Raw genomic sequence first — 23,614 nt, 5'->3', positions numbered from 1 at the left:
CTAAAAAAATTGTAAGAAGTGGTGTCTAGAATTTCAAAGTAAAATTTAAGAAGGCCATCAAGACCCCCCCCAATATCACGACACTACAAATCTTCAACTGATACCCCATTATTTCAAAATTTTCTGTGTTTTGGATTTATTAATTTTTTTAGGAAACATGGCCAAATTAAAATGTTCATGACATTCATTCCCATGACAGTCACGAATACAGGCTGATGCCACCTGCTGTTGAAAGAGGGTTCTCTCATTCGTACTGGTTTAAAGACATGTGGCCCTGCTTGTTCTTGATTGCTTTCTGTATATGCATTTCTCCTGCTTTGGCCCAGTCTGACTCTCCTCTGCCCTTTTTCAATGCATGGCCCGTCTGGTTGCACCTCCCCTCTTCCCGGCACCTCTCGCACCTTCGTTGCCAGAACCCAACCATCCCCTCTCCGGATCCCCCAACTCTCTCCCAACCTCTCCTCTGTCTGGTTAGATTCCCCCTTCTCTCCCTCCCTCCTCTCCCCATCCCTCTATAGCAGAAGGCAGGCGCTCTTCTTGCCGCGTTTCTTGGCCTGCAGCGCTGCCCTGGTGGCCATCTCGAACACCTCCCTCACTCCGTCCTTCGTCTTAGCTGAACACTCTAGGTAGCCGAACGCGTTGATGCGGTTTGCCATGTCTCGCCCCTCCTCTGGTTTCACTGGTTCCTGTTAGAGACAGGGGAGCGGTGAGGACAGGCGGTTTGGCAAACTAACTACACAGTTCTGCAATGTGAGAAGTTATTATGAAGAGGAAGCATTGTATACAATCTGCAGTATCCGTACGTGTACTGGTGTGAATGCAAATTTACGAATTCTGAAAATGAAGTGAAGGAAAAACATTACAGGAGACTGCACAAATGACAACACACTCAAACACTTTACTGATGCTGATACCATCTCAGGAACGGAGTCTGTGTGCCAGTCACACAACGGCACTCTGTAGTTTTGAGAAGGCAGATCCAGTTCAATGTTCTTTGGTCTGAGTTCCTATGCGCATACCTGCTTCATCTTGGCCAGCTCTCGGCGTGTGTGTTCGTCGTTGCGCAGGTCCTTCTTGTTGCCGACAAGGATGATGGGAACATTCGGACAGAAGTGCTTCACCTCTGGGGTCCACTTCTCAGGTATATTCTCTGTCGCACACGGAGAGGGGGGCAGACAGAGGGTTAAAACCACATGGACGGTGGACACATGCATGTTAAACAGCTCCGCGTGCGGTCACATTCTTACCCAAACTGTCCGGGCTGTCTATGGAGAAACACATTAAGATGACGTCAGTGTCAGGGTATGACAGGGGCCTGAGTCTGTCGTAGTCCTCTTGCCCGGCTGTGTCCCATAAAGCCAGCTCTACCTGTAGCCAACATAGATGCAGAGTGGTTAAAAGAGACTATCATCTCTGTCCTTTACCTACAGTCATACATTCACAAAAATTACAGCATGCTTTCAATGAGTCCATCAATTCATGTGATTAAAATTCAAGGCTGGAAATTTGGCTATTTTTCCAATCGGCAACAAAAAGTGCTTAAAAAGTTGAGTGATTTAGTTAATTGCATTGCTTGCATTTACTTGCATTAGAACACGTTCCTGTGTCATCAAATCCTTTCAATTATACGTACATCCCAATCGGCCAACAAAAAGGCAATCCACAGTTTGCAGTACAATGGCAAACCAGGATGCCAGCTTGGAAGAATCTTCAGGCTAACAGAACAAAGCATTTGAAGGTTAGATGGCAATCTGTTTACTTCAAACAGTCTCCAAACCTCTCACTATCATTTTACCAAGGTGTAATGAAAAAAATGTTCTTGTCACACACAGAAGCAAGCATTTTGACCCTTCACTGTCTTCAATATCTATGGTATGACCACAGCAAGTGTGTGAATCATAGTAATCATAGCAACCTCGTGAAAGCTGTTTGAAATCCAAACTGTGTAAGCTATTAGATAAGAATGATGTGCCAGTTCAACTGAAGGAGGATGATGGGCTGCCTTGTGTAGACGAACTTCTTTTATTTACATGTCAACATCTGACAGAAAAATGTCCAGAATGGGAACTACCTGAACTCATTTTCACAAGTCCATCTTTCAACATTATGTCCACGAATTAGACATAAATGGTTGATTTTTGCTATAAAATCAACCCTGAGAATTCTAACATGTTTTGAGAGAGGTCAGACAGTTGATGCCTGAATTGCAGGTGTTTCAGCTACAGAAACAGCAAAATTATTTAATGCGCCAAGCAGAGCAGTGTTAAAAATCATGGTGGCAAATGATAATCAAGGAAAAACTGCATCAGTAAAGAGGAACAGCGGTCACAAGTAGAAGCTCCGCAACAGGGATAGACGGACACTTAATAGGATGATTGCCAAGAACCATAAAAGAACAGCTTCAAAAATAACTACGCAACTACGCTACATTTCCATGCCCCAGCCTCAACAGAAACTGTTCACCGTCAGCTTCACAACACTGATATTTATGGTAGGGCTGCCATTTGGAAACCGCTTGTTACTAAGGCCAATGCGCAACAACGTATAACCTGGTCTAATGGGCACATATCCTGGGCTCCTGCGAAGCGGAAGAAAGTAATATGAGTCCTCTTCTACTCTTTTTCCCACATCTCGACAAGTTTATGTTTGGAAAAAGCCAAAGGAAGCCTTCAACCCACAATGCCGGCTCCCAGATGTTAAACATAGCGGTGGATCTGCTACCGTATGGGAAGCCATCTCATGGGCACTACTGAGACCAATTATTACACTAAAATTACATTAAAGCTCCTATGGATCTGATGGCATTCTGTGGGTGGACGACTAACACTGATCAGATACAAGGTCCCTCATCTTCCATTTAATAAGGCTTCAGTCATTACAAATTCAATTCAACATCATACTGATCTGAAAGGAAATAGCTTCAAGTTACTAAAATACAAAGTTACAAGTTACAAAATACAAATCAGGTCAGAGCATGTTCAAGCAAAAAGTCTTTGCTTGTCAAAGATGGCAGAATTCAGAAAACATTAGCTAGCTAAAGGCCAGACATAGCTATTGTTCTTTCTATGTCATATTAACTTATATGTCATATTATGTCATATTATCTGGGAGTGGCATTCTGATTTTGAGGATGTGTAGGGAAGTTGGCAGCATCTGGTGACCAAAAGAAGTGTCAGCCTGCCACCCAGGGGCCGGAGATGAGATGCGGCCGAGCGGTTCAGCCCCTCACCTGCTTGCCATCCACCTCGATGTCTGCGACGTAGTTCTCAAACACCGTGGGCACGTACACCTCGGGGAACTGGTCCTTGCTGAAGACGATGAGAAGGCAGGTCTTTCCGCACGCTCCATCACCAACAATCACCAGCTTCTTACGGATCGCAGCCATCTGCAACCGCAGACAAACACAACGGTCAGGTGGAATTACACACAGATTAAGCCTTGTAGCAATGCCCCCTTTCCTGCAGCAGCTTCTTCTGAACAGCAGCCATTACAGCCAATTCAAAACAGCAAGAGAGAAAGAGGGCCACATGACCTACAGGTCAACAGATGCTTGAACATGGCATCAATTTACAGTGGTTACACACCTTCTAATGCTCTGTAAGTCCCCCTGCATAAGGCCAAACAAATAAACAATCTTAGAGCACTTTCAATTTTGGCAGTCAACAAAAACAATTTTGTGTTCCAACGTGTCACCGAAGTGTGAAAAGAGCTGAGACATTTGACTGGTTTTTGGGCTTTTTAAAAGCCTTCTGTCTTCTGCCCCAGAGATATGTGACGCAGTTTCCATATTTAACTAAGTTACAGTTCCTGACATGCAAATTTGCTCCTCAGAATCACATCATTCCTGCGTGGTACAACTTTACTGAGTGCTGAAAATGAGACCAGCCAAACCCAAACATCAGTACAAAAACGGCCAGCGCCATTCTTTCTTCTGCTCTGTGTGTCCGGGCAAGTGTGGTACGGGGAGGTCACATTACAGCCCAATGCGATCACACAGGAAATGATAAATGTCATGGGCTGTGGTTCAACAGCAGCAAGTAATTACAACTACTGTTTTTTAATTAATAGTTGAATTCCAAACTACGTATAGAAAAAAAAAAAACATTTTATTAAATATATGACAGTAACAGACTGGAACTACTGGAGCAAGGAGGGAGGAAATTAATGGAGAAAGCAAGGGGATGGTAGAACTGGTTGTGCACTCGATTGCTAAGAAAGCGACATCAAACCTTACAGGCCCAATGGCCTTTGCATTGTATTTATGGCATGGTCACAAATGTAATATTGGCAAGTACTCTAAATGGTTCAGAGTGCCACCCGTCAGGACTGGTTTTGCCCATGCTGGATTTGTAAACAATCTGCTCATCTTTCACAGTAGCCAGTAGCCACTATTTGTACACCAAGCAAAAGTGGAGGTGAGATGAACTGTTGTGCTTGTTCTTTATGAGCAAAGAGCCCTTATATCTAACACATTTACAATTTTAGCTTCAACAGCTTTATGTACTGCCTTCACAACTTGGCTACAAGTTTGCCATGAATCTTAGCTCATGCATGTTGAAACTGCATCCTGGTGTAACACCTTAGATCATGTGTGTCAGATCTTACAGGGAAAGATAACTGCTCTTTTAGGGGACCTTACATAATTTGTGTCCATACCGACCAGTCTTGAATTTTTTATGGCTTTCTGTTCAGTTTAGGGTTTCTCTGTCCTAGGAAGAGTGAGCACTGAATACCAAAAATCAAAATCAAAAGCACTTTTCTGTAAACTTTCTGTGTTTTCTCAATAGCTCTACAAGAAACACTTGCAATATAATTTGGGCTCTCTGTTAACACTAAACATCAATATTATGTCTAATATATGAAATATTATTCAGCAGTGAAACTTCTCTTCTTTTTAATTAAGGCTGTCCAAAAACCTCAGCACTGACTGTCTTACTGAGGAGTCGCTGGTCAAAACAGCATGACTACACTTCAGTACAAGTTCACAGGTTACAGACCCTTGTATGGCGTAGGTCATCAGGTAATCACAATGAAATACAGCATGTAAGGGAGACATCTTATTTAAATGATCAATTACAGCAAATTAGATCTTCCACATCTATGTATTTATATTTATGCTGAATTTTTAAAAAAGTCAAGCAACATTAAGTATTTAAGAAATAAAAAAGTGTTTTCCTAAATCCTTTCAGACAAAACATGCACTTCACACACTACTTTTAATGAGAAAGGTTATCATGGCACAAGGTGGATCAATATGTGACAGAACTAATGTTACTAAAAGTGACATGATTTCGAATCCTTTCAATCGTTTTTTTTCCCACCCCTTCCAATGTTTTGGACACAAGAAAGAACTGCGCAGTGCAGACTGCCTCTGTGCTCTTTCGTGGCCTTCCCACCTATACTCGGTACACACAGTTCTCTAGTGTGAACCCAGCCTTAGTCGGAAGTACAGATGCGGAAGTGAGGCCTGACCGGAAGACGGATCATTGCGCGCCTGGAAGGGGTGGGGGGGGGGTATTAGTAATAATAAAGTGCCTACATTCATACATGGAGAAATACAAGACACTTTAGTCGCCGTGTGATACAAACGCTTACACGCACCGTGACGCAGCTTCTGTTTCGCGTGACAAGTAGCCTGCAACTATCGGGCCACGAAAGTGTCCAATCGGTCCACTCCAGCACGAGACCCGTGCCAGGGCCCACGCGCCGCCCCGCCGCACCCAAAAACCGCCTGAAACTATTTTTATTTAAAGACACAAGTGTGCATTCTGATAGATGAAAACATAAATCTGTTTTTCTACCCACGATTAATGTCAAACTAACTACTCGTCACTGAGTACTGACTTTTGATGTGGCTAGCGACACTACCTACGTACGCCACGTAGATATAACTAGCTAGCCAGCCAGCTAAACAGCTTGCTAGCATGCAAGCAAATCAGGGAAACTGGCTAACGTTATAAACTTAACTAGGTGACATAGGTAGCTTGATAAATAATGTGAAATATCGCTGCAAACTATACCATTAAGTTTTTCCTTCTCATTCCTTTAATTAGCCAACTTAGGTGTGTTTATTTAAATACATTATAGCCACGTACGTTAGCTAGCCAGCTAAGACAAGGGTGATCCGAAAATAGCTAGATAGCCACTAGTTTCCCCAATGACTGATTCATATAATATGCTATTGCTAGCTAGCTCAACAACCTGTTCAGATTAGCCTCCTCGCTAGCTAAATCTTATTGGGTAACTATATTGCCGTGAAAAATACAGTTAAATAGCTGGAAAACAGCTAGCTGTCTAGCGAGCAAACATTCAAGTCGAGGTACAGTTAGCAAGCTAACGTTAACAGCAAGCCCAGAAATATCAGCCATTATCTTACTGACAAGATTCTGTTTTAATCAGAACAAAGTCTGCATTAACTTGTGAACCAGCAGGCTAGCTAGCTAGCTAAAGGCGGGGACCACATTAACTTCCACACAGTTACCACCGCTCACTTGGTAATACCTTTTTAGCGAGCGAGCCTGTTTTGTGTCTCTGGTAAGCTAGCGAACTGTCCGAACAAAACTGGCTATCTGCTAGGAAACTATTTTTTACGTGTATGTCCGTTTCATATAGCTTGATCTAGTTGCCCTCATTGCTTTGATTTATTCATAACAGAGACACTTTAAGGATATCCTGTAAACAAACATTTTACTAATCATAAATAGTTACGTTCCAATTAGCAAGCTACATTTATCAAAATGAGACGAATTTAAACTTATTTACCGTTTGTTTTCTCGGGTGTCTCCGCTTTCCTTCTTTTCCTGTCCGACTCGTAAGCCCCGCCCCCTTCTCAGTGCCACGCCAATAACACCCACCCACCCCTCGCAATGTCTACCAATAGGAATCCTGCGTAATATGAGCGACCGTTAAGACCGTCATTAGAAAAGAGCAGTCGAATCGTGTTAGCAAAGATTCTACAGCACCAACTTCGAACTCGTTGATCAATTTTCCCCAGCAGCCACAGGTTTCATCACCGGAACTCCTCAGCACAAACACTACTGAACTCGATTGCAGTAGCTACCGGAACCCATCAGCTAAACCAGGAAAGATTGCAGGGGAAACTGCCCCTCCCCGATTAACGGTCCCTATGTTTATGAGAGGACGGAAGTATGACGCCCACGAGAAACCAAATGAGCCAATCGGGAGCTCTATATTAAAATAAAAAGAAGTGCGGTACTAAGGGTGTTCAGACCAAAGACCAAGGTTATATTGGTTTAGCCCCAATGCGACAGGAATTACTGGCGGGTGGCGAGCAGTTGTGTCACATAGACCTATTGAGCAACAGTGATCAACAACTTAAACACGTTACGGTTATTATTTCAATAGTTGAATTGCTTCATTGCGCAAATAGATAGTATTCAATAACACGGCTCATTACCATGTATTGACTAAATCAGTTGGAAACGTCTATTAAACTTAAAACTTAACTCTGCTAAACAATTAACTGAGGGGCAAGTTTTCGTCAAGGATGGAGGTTGTATGCGTTCTTGCCACGCTGTAAAGGTTTTGCAAAATGATGCGTGGCTGTGCAATTTCATACTGATGTGAGAATATTACAGACGTGGACAAATTTGTTGGTACCCTTCCACGAAAAAAGAAACTGACAAAAGTAATTGGCATCAATCATTGTTTATTCCATATTTAATAAAATAAAAACTTTGCTTTTGATTTTTGATTCAACAGAATATTTTAAATTAAAAAAATGAAAATCGCATGGACAAAAATGATGGGACCCATAACCTAATATTTTGTTGCACAACCTTTAGAGGCAATCACTGCAAACAACCGATGTCTGTAGCTCTCAATGAGACGTCTGCACTGGTCAACAGGTAGTTTGGCCCACTCTTCCTGAGCAAACTGCTCCAGCTGTTTCAGGTTTGAAGGGTGCCTTCTGCAGACTGCATGTTTCAGCTCTTTCCATAGATGTTTGATAGGATTCAGATCAGGCTTCATAGAAGGCCACTTCAGAATAGTCCAATGTTTTGTTCTTGGCCATTCTTGGCTGCTTTTAGCTGTGTGTTTTGGGTCATTATCCTGTTGGAGGACTTATGACCTGCGACTGAGACAGAGATTTTTGACACTGGGCAGTACGTTTTGCTCCAGAATGCCTTGATAGTCTTGAGATTTCATTGTGCCCTGCACAGATTCAAGGCACCACATGCCAGAGGCAGCAAAGCAGCCCCAAAACATAACCGAGCCTCCTCCATGTTTCACAGTAGGTACGGTGTACTTTTCTTTGAAAGCTTCATTTTTTTCATCTGTGAACACAGAGTTGGTGTGACTTGCCAAAATCTCCAGTTTTGTCTCATCTGTCCAAAGGACATTCTCCCAGAAACATTGTGGCTTGTCAATATGCATTTTAGCAAATTCCAGTCTAGCTTTTTATGTTTTTCTTTCAACAGTGGAGTCCTCCTGGGTCTCCTTCCATTGAGCCTTAGCTATAACAAAATGGTACAATTAAGGTTTTTTTTAGCTTTGAGAAACTGAACGTTTGTGAACAATGAAACTGAAGGTCCAGTTTCTGGTAAACTGCAACCCATGCTTCCCAAATATTTTGTAATGTGCAGTGTACATAATTTACTTTTTGTTTATGGAGGAACAAGTGGTAACAACTGATATTTCTGTTATACAGTGTCAAGTTGCCGATGATTGAAACAGAAGACAACCTCAGGGCCAGACAGCACAAACATGGCTATTCTCTCAGTAACTGAGGCTAGTCCACCTCACGAGGGAAGCCTCCCTTTCCTCTGCTGTGGTCCTTCTGGACCTCTCAGCACCATTCAATGCAGGGGTTGCCAAGATTCTCCTGTCCACCCTAGAGGGGTGTATCAGGCACAACCAAGTGTTGCTTTGTTTCCTACTTCATCATTCTTCCCTGGACAGTCTCCATCTTGGCATACAAAATCACTTTTTATCTGTCATTTCTTGTCATGTTTTTTCATACCACTGATGATGACACTCAACTCAGCTCAACGTGGTATATATTTGATTTGTTGACATGTTTTAATCCTAAAAAAATAAATAAGGGAGCCTGATGTTGGAGTGTTGTTGTGTGGTGTTTGTATGTTGGGGTAGGAAAGATCACTTGTTTAATTTACATATAAATGGGTTTATCATCAGTGCTATTTTGATATAGGACCTGCCTATGATTGTGTTATAAAAAAGTTTGCACATTGGGTTATTGATATAACCCAGAAAGCTGGGGTTTATCGCTTATTTAATGTGTTGGGTTAAAAATATAATAGTGCTGGGTAGGTAATAGTGCTGGGTAGGTAATACATTTAACCGGTAGTGGGTTAACAAAATAACCCAAGTTGTTTTTCATTTTTAACCCATGATTTTTTAAGTGTAAACTTCCCAGCTCCTTGTTCTCACCCTTGTCATATTCCACTTGGACTACTGTTACTGTTGGCTGGCCCTCTTGCATGTGATACACTACTTAAAGTCTTTCAAAGCACTGCTGCTTGGCTGGTCTTTTGTCCTGTCTCTCCTTGTTTCCCTTTGTTTGTGATAGAAACTGACACCAAATTCGAGACATTAATGCAAGCCTACACGGCAGTGAAGGGCACAGCATCGTAAGAGACCAAGGCTTTTAGTAATCTGGTAGTGTCCCTATGCTGGAGGATGGAAGACCAGGGTTCCATTCTCAGATCTAGCGATTGAGCTCAATGATGTCATCTGGTTCTTTTCACAATATGCACATGCACATCAAATGCTTAAAGGGTAAAGAAAAATGACTAGACTTCCGTCATGCAACACTTAATATGCTTACTGATTACGTTTTCAGGAAGTGGATTTGTAATAAAGAGGAGGTCATGTTTGTCGTTTGTGGTTTGGCTTTGTACTCTGAAATCAAATGTCCAGTAGAAAAAAGCACTCTCACAAAGAACAGATAATGCTACAGTCCATCATCAGCCACCCAAAGGAAACTATACCCTGAATTTACTCCTCCCCTCCAGCAGATGGAAGCATTATCTTCCTGTGTGTCATAGTAATTTTCATCCATTAGCAAGAAGCACTTAGTATCCTTCTGTATTGTATATTAGCCTTTCTCTAGGCCCGCTGCCTCATACTGGTTATAAAGTGAAAGAGCAATAATAACTACTGTTAGGATAGAAACACTAGTTAGATTGATATTTCTACAGTCCAGTTACACACATCATAATGCTTGGAAGATGGCTGAAAAAGAAGTAATGTGTGAAAATTGGGAGGGACTTTTCACAAGTCCTCAGGGACCCTCACACGGATGACAGGGATTACTACTATTCATTCTCGGTGCTTTTTGGTTTTGTTTTTGGATTTTGCTTTGACTTCATTTTGTTAACCTCGTATTTTTAATAATAACAATAAAAACTAGGCACTTAAGATATCAGATTACAGTACCAATACAGCAAGCTGGTCGGGGTGATGAGCACTGTCTTCCAAGCAACATCACATGACACGCAGTAGTTTCAAACCTTCATACTTATACATGTTTCATGAATTAACCTCCCCCTAGGTAACAGGTAGGTCATCTGGCTAAAATTATTCCTTAGATAATATTGTTATTATTACTATTATTCATGAAAATCATCACCATAATTTGTGTTTCTTTAATTTCCTTTAATGTGTATTTGCACTTTTCTACCTCAAGATAATGACCGCTCTTATGATTCAACCTAACCTCTTCACATTCATGCATACCTGTGGCTCACAACTGCTCAAGAAATTAACTGTGGACCCATCCAATGTACAGCACTGCTGTCCAGCCACCTACCTCCATTTTCCTTCCAAACACATGAATATGCTGCTTTACTCTGCCTAGCCCAAAACAGTCTTCACTTCACTGGTCTCCCCACCTGTTCAATCAGACACCTGCAGCTAATCCAGAGCCCTGCTGCTCGGCTGGTGTGGACCTTCCCAAATATTCCTACGTCTCACCTCCCCTGATCTCCCACCACTGGCTGCTGGCAACACCTATTAGTTTCAAAACAGTAGTATAAACCAGGCAGTGAGGGGAACATCTCACCTGTACCTGCAAAGGAACATCAGTATAACTGTAATATAATAATTAATATAACTGTAATTATCCCACTGTGTCAAGCTTCATTCAAATCCATGCATAACTGACAATGTCTTGAGACTGGAAACTACTTTTGTAAGGGAGCTATAGAACCATGGAAACATGAAAGGGCAAACTCAAAACTATCTATTGATAGTGTGAACTGGAAACAAGCAGGAAGTAATCCACAACAATAATCAGTTCTGAATATAGCTTTAATTAATGACCATCTAAGCCTTAAACCACAACCAAAAGAGCAAACAAAAAATAAAAAACAAATTCAAAGAGATTTATAATGTATTCAGCACCAGATTTATAACTTGACTTTTACATGAACTTCAGACTACATTTTAGTGAGCCACATGTAGCTCCATCTTTGGTCAGGTTCACCCCTCCTCTACTCTTAAATAATTGCTTATTTTGTTTCCTTATATTAAACACAACACTTTTTTGTGCTATCAAAACTCAGTTGATGATTCAAACAGGAAGTCTGTGTTTTCTTGAAAATTCAGAACCGTTCCCAGTCTGAAATTCCTGTTCGGGTATCCAGTCCATAAAGTTCTTGAAACAACAGCATGTTCTGTAGTTCAAACAGGTTTGATCCAAATTGGTCTTCAAATCTTATGCTTCTCACATCTTTCTCAGATTCCTTCTCAAGTTTTGTTTTATGAACAGCTGGCTATTTTAATGGCGGATACCAGCTCATCCAATATGTTGTATCTGAGCTTTCTTTCTGAGTGATTGTTTTCTCCCTCTTCCATTCTTCTTCAGATGTTTTGCCTGTTCTTAAATCTCTTCTTCATTCTACCTTCTCTTTCTTCCATCTTCTGTCCTTTCATCCGTTTTTTAGGCTCCATTTCTTTTTTTATTCTGTCTGCCTCTGCTGATCCCGCTTTCAATCTGTGTTTAACCTGCAGTAGAATTGGTACTCTCTTCTCACTAGTGCAGCTATCCACTTGAGATAAAGTTCTTAATGCTGAAAAAGTCTCCAGAGCTTGCATGCTTCTCTCCACCTGTTGTGCCTGTGTCTGGACCTCTGTGTCTGCCTCCAGTCCAGCTCATTTTTTCAGTTGGCAGCTACTGCTGTCCAGCTGATAGAAAAGCACATAGGCTTGATTGGACTGAATGTGAGACTCAGAGATTGGCGTGACCCTGAAAAAGACAGAGAGTACAAAAAATGAACTAACTAACATTAACTATGACACAAAACTGAAAGGAATGTAACAAGCAGGACAGAAAGAAGGAGGTCAACTGTTAATGTGATTGTGTTGGGCAAGATACCTGAATTGGATCCAATACCATTTTATTTTGTTATGTAAAAAAAAATTGTTGTACATGTGAATACAACCGTGCAGGATATGGGTGTTTCCAAGAAGAGTGCATAATAAGGTGTAATTATGTGATCCAAAGGCGGAACAGTCCTAAAGCCTGCTATACACAATTCTAGCCCCAATTTATCTCTTTAAATACAATGCATGATTCTTGTTGAAACTGGATGTATGCATGCCCAAATTGTGCCTCAGATTAACACCTTGGACCATGTAGTACAATGTCTACATGATCTACTGTGTGGAAAGAGCTTACAGGAAACCATAGTTTCTGTGTGACATGTTATGTTATTGAAGGTTTCTTTAACTAACTCTTGGCAGTTCCTCACAACTCATAAAACCCAACTGCTAATCTGGTTCCATACTGTAGTAGTAACACAGCATGATTGCCACTGGCATGTATTGGTTCTAGCCATTCACTAAACAAGGTGATTTCACTAATTAGCTTCTCTACCTGGCTGAAGAGTTCTGCTAATTAAATTCAGCTGGTGTAGTGCATGGGTGGAACAAATACGTGGCAGGACTTTTACTTTCTGAAGCCGGGGTTTTCCACCTCTGTATTTAACGCTGTGTTTAACACTTATTTAGAACGTGTCAGTCACGTCGGTTATTGGGCTTCCACAGTTGCTGTAAGTTGACACCAAATCAACACCTTTGTTAAACGCTGGAATCGGTGTCTGTCAGATGCGTTCATTTTTAAACGGTGTGTTTAACACCCGATAAGAACATTTAAGAAACATGTCTTGTTGGGTTCCTTCCATTGATGTCAATAAACACGTTTGGTGGACGTAGTTTACACGTCGGTTTTGTTGAACACCAAAATACTACTCAAATCAAACATTGGTTTTGGTTCAAATAACGTGCTTTGCTACTTGGGTTTTAGTTTTCCGGTTGAAAATCGCGGACATAGGGCCCCGGGAGGTGTGTTAGCCCTGGGTCCCAGGGAGGCTTAATGCGGCCCGGATTGCCAGTTTAGAAATTTGGTAATATGGTACCATGTTGAAGTGCTAACATATAGTACATTACCAAATCTCTAAACTTCCATGGTGTGTAAGCCCACATGTGATACATGTCAGGTTCAGATGCAGTACACTGTATTGAGGAATGAACACTATTTCAAGAATACAGTGTAGCCATTGCTGACATTTTTTGGTTAATTAATTTCACTGACTGCTGCTCAACTGTGTGATTCCATTAAATGCTACAGTCACGATTATATTCTAATATTACAATCAGAAAGAATTTTTCTATAAAAGAAATTAACACAGTGAAACACTTGTTGGTCTGACAGAAATGTTACTTGATATTTTCCCCAAAATCTGTTCAGTGGCCCGAACACCGGTCGAGCATTAGCGATCAAGCATAGGTAATGGAAAACCGGAAAAACAGAGAGGGAGAAGGTGCTGTGGAATAGTGTGACAGCCATTCCGGTGTGCGTCCCCCCTGACCTGGCATCATTGTAGCAGTACCAGCCAGACTCCTCCAGGCAGTATGCAGTGTAGTGTCCCATGTTGGCCGTGCCAGAGTGGTTACACACTGCATACAAATTATACAGAACAGGCCCTGAGAGAGAGATACACAGTCAGTCAGGACACCCGTATATCATTCAGCAGCAGTGTGGTGTAGCACTAGAGAAGAGGATTTGAAGTACAGATTATGGTTGCAGTCTTCCTGGTGAAGCAATGCTGTTGTACTATTGGGCAAGGTACTTAACCTGAATTGCCTCAGTAAATGTCCAGCTACACAAATGAATAGCATGTACCACTTGTAAGCCATGTAAACTACTCTACACAGCTAAGATAAACAACTGTAATCCTCATCTTGTGAAACTTTCTGGGGCTGCACATGGCCAGTATATCGCTTTCTTTAATGTTAATTCCATTCCATTTTTCAAACACAAATTGTTCACCGGTAGTCTTCAGAGAGCATGGAAAGATAGAAAAGTTCATCTGGCAGAAGACGTAGAGTAATCAGATAACCATGAAATTGAAGGTGATTTTTCTAGTAATCATTCTTGCTGTATGATAAATCTTTACAACGTTTTAAAACTGAAACTCTCAATAAAGAACTTTTTCGTATGTAATCATTGAGGCTTCCTTTTATTGCTTTGCACACTGTCTATTACCCAGCTAGCTATTACAGGGATGGGTAGCCTGCAGCCCTTAGTTGTGGACCCAGAAGTGAGCATGAATAAAAAAAAATATCCACCAGCAATTGTATAAATGCCATGATTAAAAATATTGTTGGGTCGCATGCAATAAGTTAAATGCAGTTACAGTGTAGATAGACATGAGAGCGCTCCAGAGCAGGGAGAGCTCATGTTGTCACTGTCATCTCACCAGAAGTATAAAACCAACAGGACTTCAATGTACGTCTGACAAAGTACCCATTCCTTCATCTCAACCACTTGTAAAATGTAAAATACAGATTTCACATACAAACAAACATATGGAGCATCCAGAAACATTTTGCAGTTAATTTATAATAACTTTAAAGTTTTTAATTAAAAATTCTGAAAACATTTTTAATGTGTCCCTTTTCACAATGGCATAAATTGGTGAATTTAATTTCATGCTCCAGACCAGGTCACTAACCTGACAACTGATTTTGTGTTGTATCTAATTTCATCTGTAATTTCATCTGTCTATAGCCACCATTTACACACATGGGTCCTGGCCCTAGGGCCAAATATTTCTACAGGATCCAGGAAGCATTGTAGCATTGTAGATTGATAGGTACAGTATGTTGTGATGTGATTTGTTCACTGCACAGTGAACATAGCACCACCTCATGTGACAAAAACACTGAGTGAGTGTGGGAGCCAAAGTGCCCAGCTAGCTTGGTTCCTCTGATATCTTGCCAAACATTCGAAAACAGGCCTTTGGCAAACTATCTCTGGAGCATGCCAACACTTTCTTGAGAGTCCTCTGTCAGAATTCTTCAAAGTAAATTTCAGTTGACCAACTAACCAATATTAACTTCAGTTATAAAAGATCTATTTTATGCTATCTGACGGCCTCCATATGGCCAGGTAGGTTTGTTGACATTATTTTACGTGTTGTTGACGCATTAACTGTCGACTCTCCCCTGTACAGCACTTTCCCCTATTCAATCGGTGTGACCTTAAAGACAAGGAGACAGAGCTTGTAGAGCCAGCCTTGCTGTCATTTCAATATGGCTACTAAACGAAAAAGTTCATGTGCCAACCCAAACTATAGTAATAACATGAGCAGTGAGGACAGCGGTAGGACAGGACAGCGCACATCTTCTGTCACAGACTTAAGACCCTCCTTTTCAGAATGCATTTTGGCTCACCTATCAAGTCCTTACTCAAATCTTTCCTTTTCTTGTGTGTTCTTTGTATTACTATAGGGTATGTATTATTGCCGTTATTGAAATTTATTGTAGCACTTCCATATTCATGATAGCACTAGCATCTAGAGCATTGTGATAGATTCACACATGCTAAGATGTGGTCTGTTGTGCTCTGTATCTGCCATTTTTCTTGTGACCTACTTTAGAGTCGCTCTGGGAAGTGACAAAGTATAAAATGTAAAGTGAATGCATTACCAATGCCATCAGGTCCATACGGCCCCAGGTCCAGCTGTGTCAGCGGGAAGGACACAGACACTGTGCTTTTGCAGAAGGAGTATCTTGACATGGCAAAGCGGTTCAGGTCTGACCATGTGGTCAAGGCTTTACATTCAACATCACTGTGAGCATAATCATCTCTGTGATCGACATCATCATTTTCATCATCATCATCATCATCGTCGTCTTCATAATCATCATCATCATCATCACATTAATCTCATCCAAGTGACAGTTTCACCATTATAGCAGCATGACCAGAGGCAGCAATGAGGATACGTAGGACTATGACCTTCGGGAACCTCTGGATGGTAAGCCTCTTGGTGCTCTCAGTGCGCTTGCCACATCTCTCACACATCTGAAACAGAGCACACATTGCCATGACAAAAACACTCAAATACCTCCACACACTGTGCAGAGATGACACGCTTCATCAACTTCTCAAGGAAGGTGGTCCTGTGGTACGTACGGGTGCATTGTCCCGGTCCAGTTTTTCCTCCTGGGAGAAGAGCTCGAGGCAGTCCTTCAGCGAAACAGTTCCCCCAGAAACACTCCTCTGAAATGACAGGCTCAGGCATTAGAACGGACAGGCTGGTCGCAGGAGAGACCGATGCTCAGTGAGATTGTTTAGGGGGTTATAAAATAGACAGTGGTACCTTGGGAATGGGCAATGACAGGTCACAGAAGACGTCAAAGGTAGTTGAATAGTGCGAGCAGACGGAGCAATGCAAAGAGCTGCGCAGTTGACCAGAGAACAGATCTGATACAGACAGAGAGAGAGTTTTTTGTGTGTGTGTGTGTGTGTGTGTGTGTGTGTGTGTGTGTGTGAGAGAGAGAGAGAGACGGGGAGGGGAGGGAGAAAGAGGGGAACAAAAAGGAAAGACAGAGACAAAGAAAATGAGAAAAAGCAGAGGCAACAGAGACAAAAAATGCAGAACTCAGAATCAGTGAAAGGAATGGAAGATGAAAGTCAGACAAAAACAATGTGGAGTGGATATTTATAGTGTGAGAAAAATACATTTTAAAAAGTACATGATGCAAAAGCCCCTGTCCCTGTCTCACCAACGATCTTGCTGTCATCTCGCTCAAGGTATCTTTTCCACATTATTGCAGCTTCCTCTTCAATTCTGAGACAGAGAAGGAGGGTAGGATTAAACATTTAGCAGAAAGGGTGAGTAAGCCCCCTCTCAGCCCATTCTCCCTGTCTGTACCTGATCTTTGCGTACGGGGGTTCCCGGGGGGAGGAGCTTGCAGCACGTTTGGGCAGGCAGCGGTTGATTTCAGAGTGCAGCCGATCCAACAGGAAGCGGAGAAACTCCTGCGCATCCTGCTGACTGAGACGTGCAGAGAAAGAGATGAGCTGGTTTCCAATTTGCTTTTATTTCGATGCAATTCTGTGTCCACATTCACCACAACTCAAAGGCTCAGATTCAGCCTGATCTAAAAGGTCAAGGACCGCAATCAGCCCAATGTCAAAACTGTAGCCAAAATGGTGATGATTCTCATTACCATACATATTATCCCACAGAAAAGTCAGCTTTAACGCTTCAAATTGGTTGGATAGGGAGTTTAATCTCTCTTTCAAGAAAATTTATATATACATGGGATAAGACAGCTGTGCATAATTTGTACTTATTGAAGAGTCCATGTTGCTGAGGGTCTACACAGTATATGCTATGTGCACACTAATACCACCTGTGTGTTAACTGTAAACTGTAACGCAGGTAAAGGGACTCACCTGTAGCCACTAAAGTAAGGCACGGATTCTTTGAAGACATTGTAGAATTTGCCAGGATTCACTGGGGCGTCTGTCCTGTTGACATCCCATAGGTCAGCCAAGACTTGAGTGAATGCTATGAGAGAGACAGCAGGGGGGGGGGATTCATCAGAGAGGCCAATGAGAGTGATTGTGGAAGGACTGGGTGATGAGTAACCCAAAGAAGGAAATTACCGTTCATCAGTTTTGGCTCTTTGCTCGAGCCCATTTCCTTTTGGTAGGCCTTGGTTAGGCAGTAGTATCTGAGACTTTCAGTGTGAGACAGACACTGGACCACAGCATTGAGGAAACACTGTGGGAGATACAGGCAGAGAGGAAAAGACAGAACAGGGGAATGATATGAGTGCTGATGTTTTATTGATCTTTATAACAGACAGGAGGCTGACATACACACCCATACCTACGCAAAACCACACATACACATGCATACACATGCGTACACACACACACATTTGCATGTGTAGGATATGTTAAAATCATCAGAAGACATACCGTGTTCCCCACATTGAGAAGTCCGACCTGTCCGTTACCGAGACTCAGGCTTACTTCTTTCTGAAAAGCAATAATGTAAGTGTTAGGACACACCATCAGAGCCCATGGCCGAATTCTGTAAGAAGTGTTTTAAAAGAAATAATAAATACATTCATTAGGACCTCTAATATACACCTCTGTAAGTAGCACTTCAATTTTAGGTTGTTATATTGGTCTGGAATAATTGATTTTTGGAATTGCCGGTTGGACAGCCTAATCTCTCACCGTGATGACCACTACACTCATGCAGGGGTGTGAGGTGTAGCGAATGCAATCCTTCAACACACTCACATGCCAGTGCGAGTATTTTCCCACACGTCAAGTCACCTAGCTACAGCCAAGTGCCCACTGGGGGATGGGTGCAGCTTCATTTGCATCATCCAACCAACCTGCACAGCCGTGACGAGTAATGGGGTGCCTGAGAGTGGCAAGATGAGCAACATCTGCCAACATACCCACTCAGCCCCGGTGGACCAAAGCCAGATTGTTCCACCAATGTGGGCTCCTGGTCAGTGTCCCATGATGAAATGGCTGGGACTAAACCCAGGCCATACAGCTCTTTTTGCACTCAAGGAGAGCAATTTATCCAATGACCTACTTGGGAACTACTACGCACCTCAAATGCTTTATTAGATGTTAACAACTCTGGTCACGCAGCGCTTCTAATACTGTTGACTCCTTATGGTTTTTGCTTGTATTGTACTGTGCCTCACTGGTAAGTTGCTTTGGATAAAAGCGTCTGCCAAATGGATAAATGTAAATGTAAATGTAAATGTAACAACAGCAAATAAGTCAACTGTGTGTAATATGCCAAAATGACTATTACTCTTGAAATGATATAATATGTAAGGTTGTAATATAGATTTAATTTATAAGGTTATAATACGCTGTGCTGAATTTGTTTCTCTTTTTCGATTTACTGCGTATTAAAAGGCTTAATGCTGCCCTGCATGCATTTTTGCTGTTTTCCCCTAAACCTGAAGAAAATCTGCATACAGAAAGAACCAGGTCATCAGCATAAAGAAGGCACTGTATGCCTGTGTATTGCAGGGACTTGACTACACACATTTTGCATGTTTACATAGTTATAACTACATTAAATAATTTTGAGAAATATATTACACACATATAAAATCATTCTTGCTGGATTTTTTTTTCAAATAAATTGAAAATCTGTAAACCAAGCAAATATCTTTCTTTTGCTTTATTTCGGTTTGTTTGTTAAGGTGTATATATGATCACTTGTGTACAGTCAAATGCATTTGACTATAGCTGCATATTTTATTCTTTACAGAAGTAAGATGTTCTTGTTTATGGTAAGAACTAGGTGAGAACCTGCTCACACAAATGCCTGTTGGGGTCACATCAATTAATATTTGCATCATATTGTTACTGTGTTTCAACATGAAATTCAGTATTTATTTATTGATTTATTTGATAATTCCACTTTGGATAGTTAACTAATTTGTTAGAATATTTACCTCTTATGTAGAATTTTCTTTTGTTACTCTTTTTAAATTAAATAGTTTCTTTTATAGTTTAAACTTTGAAATCCTTGTGGATCCATTATCTGTCTTCTACATATTTTCATTTATCCCTCAATTAATTCCTGTATCGAAGCTTCTTGTTGAAATACTACATGCTTGGAACATGCAGACTCACATTTCTCTGAGTCTCTCTGAGTCTGCTTCTCTGTCTGACTCTCTACAGGGTGCCCGCAGTGTCCTCATTTAGATCACTGATCTTATTAACTCATTGTGGAGAGAGGCTCACGGTAGAGGTCAAGTCAAGAAATACTTATCCAATTAGCTAACTAGCAGAGCGAGGATGAAAGATGTGAAGTGGTAACAAGTGTTTAGACACGTGTCAGTGAGCGTGTTGGGGTGCTAAATTTGATCTATCGATCTATCTGTCTGTCTGCCTGTCTATCTATTCTAGTCTACTGTGTTGTCTATCCATTTTTCTAGTATATAATGATCCATCAGGGAGATTCAGACCAGCCATACCTATCACACCGAGTCAATACAAATGCATCTCCCTAACAAATAACAAACTGCTATTTCCGCTACCACCGCTTCACACAATAATTTTGACATCAACAACACAGGGATTATCTCTGATCACCTCTTTGTCTGTGACCAGTAGCAGCCCCATAAGGGATGTGTAGAGCACGGATTTAGAGATGTCCACGCTGTCTTGCTGAAGGCCGTTGTGAGAGACCAAGGAGCGGCACAGAGCCTGGCACGAGTTTTCCACGGTTGTGGCGCCGGCACCAGGCATTTTTCTGCCTCTGATGTCAGTGGCTAGTCAGACGCCAGAAGCTGATACCCCCCAAAAATGAAAAGGTCCTCCTTTCTAAGCGCTTCTCGGCTGCGGTTTTGCTCAAGGGAGATGGTAGTCACCTGTCAAATGGAAATGTCATCAGAAAATAACACAGGGAGTAAACCTCTGGGATGAGCGTTTTCAGACACAAGACTTTACATGCACATGGTTTTAATCGGGGGCAGTTTGTGGGGGTAGCTGATTCTATGCAAAAATTTTAGATGCAAAGAAATTCTATTACCCTGTTATTCACTTTATGAGCTCAGGAAAGTTTCAAAAAGAGAATGATATCAACAAAAATCAATCAAAAACATTTCTACATAACATCTCTACATCTGTATGAATACATCTGTACATAATATCTACATAGCACTACATTCAACATGTTAACTGATGAAATCTGAAACCATCAGTGTACATTATAATCTTTTACTTTAATTTAAATTTTGACAAACATTGATTACGTCAAACAGGAGGGATGTAGTCCTCGATTCATTGAATTTAAACTAATCATTTTGTCAGCAGTTTTTCAAATGAGTAAGTATGTGAGAGCCAGAGATGTTCATGAATGACCACCGTTCCCAAACGCTAAGATATTTCTGAACCTTCTTAGAATAAATCTGGCATCTAATTAAGCAGAAGGGTAAAAATACGGCGCTTGAATGAATTATTTCTAATGGAAGTAAATTAATGGAATTAAATAATGGACACTCCGCATCCTTTTATTATTTTTTAATGATGTGGATTGTACCTTAAAAAATGAACTTTCACAACTTTACAACACAACCTTAATGCAGGTTACATGACAGGTTACTTGGTAAACGGATGGTAAGGTAATATATGACTACATTGAACGTGTTGACAGCGTCCTGTACGTTCTTTGTATTGTCCATCAAGGGAAATGAAACACAGCCGAGCAGCAATAAGGAAATCATGCAACTCACCTTATTAGAAAATAATAGCCAGCAGAATATTTTCATTGGGTCCCATCACCCTTTTAAAACGTTGCACAAAGATTTACAAAGATATCCTCATAGCTGCACCTAGGTTGGACAAAGTTCACCCTGCTCGTTCTGTCCTTGTCTTTTCGCTTTTGCTATCCTCGCTGTCCTCTGAATTCAGCCAAGTACGAGACTTAATCTGCTCTAATCTCTCCCTCGCTCTCCCTTTCGGTTTATACTTAGACATCTCCATCTCCGTTGAATACGCGGCGTAATCAGTCTGCATATGGCCAGAAGTGGTCAATGAAATGTACGAATGATTGAACTGAGCTGAACTACTGGTTACAAAATTATCAGCAGCTGTTGCGGTGGGGTCAATCAACAAGGTCGGCGTCAATTGGGCAAAGTGGCATTCGTGAGAACATACACATAACCAACACAAGTAAAACAGGTTGTCATACAAGGACAGTTGTGCATTTTCTTTACCGGTCGTAGATATACTCATAGCCTAAATTTTTAACCCTGGGGAAAGGGGTGGAGTTTCCCCTTTGATGCTCATTTTCCATTATTCTGAACCGCTTGTATTTCATTAGTTGAATGCTATTCTGCCATGTTTTTTATTTAATTTGACACATTATCACTGATATATCACCTGCAGTTTGTACCTATCACAGTTTTTCATTCTCAGTTTCTTATCAGTATTTCGGAAAGCTACACGGTCAAGTAATCCCCGTTTAAAAACACTTCGACACAGAACTGTATAATCTGTTTTTGGGATTTAAGCGTCATCCAATTCATCTGAATTTTTCAAATTTAAGCAACCCTGTGTTTTGTAACCATAGACATTAATTACCTATGGTTTGCATTTGATTTGCTTTAGAGCAAGGGATCAGCCTTCATTGCTGTTGTTTTCTGATTCAAATTGTATTGTTGCAGTCCATTTACTTGAATGTTGTAGTATTTATAGACATCAAAGTAACCTTTTAAGGCATATTCTGCCTAGATGGATGACGCTGTGTCTTAAGAGCTTTTCTACTTTGATTGCAATTACTTAGGTTTACTTAGTTTTATGCGTGTATAATTGGGTGCCTATATTGCCACAATAATGTGACCTGTTAACTGTTTATTCATGAATGAAAGATATTTCAACTGAGTTTGATAAAGTGCACATAACCTATCTGAGCCTGCAAGTCAGAAAAATGTCTTTTTCTTGGCAGAGAGTTTATGTTGATCTGAGAGTTTATGTTGAGCAGAGAGTTTATGTTGAGTTTTATTACTATTGTGTTGAAACCTCAAATGCTTTAGACTCAACACTCATTGATAGTTATATGACTAATTCACAGGTTGCATCCACTGGACATTGTGCATGAACTGACCACAAGTCATGGCCCCAAATAATGGGCAACTGTGCACCACAAATAATGACAGCAACTGATTTGCTCAACATTGAATTGTGATTGTGTATATCTTTGAACACGTCGTATATGGAATGATTAACACTAATTTGATTGCTGATTGGTCTTTTAAAATGTCTTTTAAAATGAAACATGTTTAATTCAAGCTCTGACTTGTGAGAGTGAAATAAGAGTTGTTGACATGAATAAAGTGATATTTCGCAAGAACCACTGTGCAGCAGTGGTAAGGTCAGGCATTGCTGATATTTATTCATGCACCCACAAATGTCAACATTCCCCCTCCGACTCATACACACACGCAGCATGCACACGCACACACACACACACACACACACGCACACACAGACATGCACACACATATATACCATTATTCACACTGATGTAAGCAGATTTAAGAACTAAAATAATTGAAAAATAAGCCAATATGATAACACGACCCATCATGTGGTTAACAATTATTTCATCCTCGTTATACCTTGTCATGGATCATTCTTGTATCTCTGTTTTTCAGTCCAAAGGCCAAAATTTAAATGTTTTTATGATGAGCCAGAAGAGTCAGGGCTTGTTGTTTTAAATTAACGAAGGAACTTTTCTTTTGGAAAATTCATCAGTGCTCACAGATAAAGTGG

The 23,614-nt window shown here is 41.0% G+C and overlaps 2 protein-coding genes across 2 annotated transcripts; both read right to left on the bottom strand.

Moving 5' to 3' along the window:
* Positions 1–309: 309 nt before the first annotated feature.
* On the bottom strand, positions 310–6,855 carry LOC118778719 (rho-related GTP-binding protein RhoA-C). Its single transcript, XM_036530362.1, has 5 exons — positions 6,763–6,855; positions 3,230–3,385; positions 1,248–1,368; positions 1,020–1,150; positions 310–686 (listed from the first exon to the last, which is right to left on the bottom strand). Exons 2-5 carry the CDS (start codon positions 3,383–3,385, stop codon positions 513–515), a joined length of 582 nt encoding a protein of 193 aa, XP_036386255.1. The 5' UTR covers positions 6,763–6,855; the 3' UTR covers positions 310–512.
* A 5,283-nt stretch (positions 6,856–12,138) lies between these two features.
* usp21 (ubiquitin specific peptidase 21) lies at positions 12,139–20,587 on the bottom strand. The gene is made up of 12 exons (XM_036530707.1): positions 20,432–20,587; positions 18,269–18,328; positions 17,951–18,068; positions 17,738–17,852; positions 17,211–17,333; positions 17,062–17,126; positions 16,656–16,759; positions 16,469–16,555; positions 16,279–16,357; positions 15,979–16,086; positions 13,857–13,971; positions 12,139–12,232 (listed from the first exon to the last, which is right to left on the bottom strand). The coding sequence occupies exons 1-12, from the start codon at positions 20,585–20,587 to the stop codon at positions 12,139–12,141; spliced, it is 1,224 nt and encodes a 407-aa protein (XP_036386600.1).
* Positions 20,588–23,614: the final 3,027 nt, after the last annotated feature.

Source organism: Megalops cyprinoides, chromosome 6 (genome assembly GCF_013368585.1).
Source record: "Megalops cyprinoides isolate fMegCyp1 chromosome 6, fMegCyp1.pri, whole genome shotgun sequence".
NCBI lineage: Eukaryota > Metazoa > Chordata > Actinopteri > Elopiformes > Megalopidae > Megalops > Megalops cyprinoides.
Note: the sequence above shows the minus strand (reverse complement) of the source record. Positions and strands in the feature narration are given on the sequence as shown.

Excerpts from the sequence above, each read along its gene's own strand:
- LOC118778719 (XM_036530362.1), bottom strand. The coding sequence starts at position 3,385 with ATGGCTGCGATCCGTAAGAAGCTGGTGATTGTTGGTGATGGAGCGTGC. Across the intron at positions 1,369-3,229 it reads TCGAGGTGGATGGCAAGCAG|GTAGAGCTGGCTTTATGGGA; the intron begins GTGAGGGGCTGA and ends TGTTGGCTACAG. Across the intron at positions 1,151-1,247 it reads AGACAGCCCGGACAGTTTGG|AGAATATACCTGAGAAGTGG; the intron begins GTAAGAATGTGA and ends CGTGTGCGACAG.
- usp21 (XM_036530707.1), bottom strand. The coding sequence starts at position 20,587 with ATGCCTGGTGCCGGCGCCACAACCGTGGAAAACTCGTGCCAGGCTCTG. Across the intron at positions 18,069-18,268 it reads TTCTCAATGTGGGGAACACG|TGTTTCCTCAATGCTGTGGT; the intron begins GTATGTCTTCTG and ends TATCTCCCACAG. Across the intron at positions 16,556-16,655 it reads TGTCATTGCCCATTCCCAAG|AGGAGTGTTTCTGGGGGAAC; the intron begins GTACCACTGTCT and ends CTGTCATTTCAG.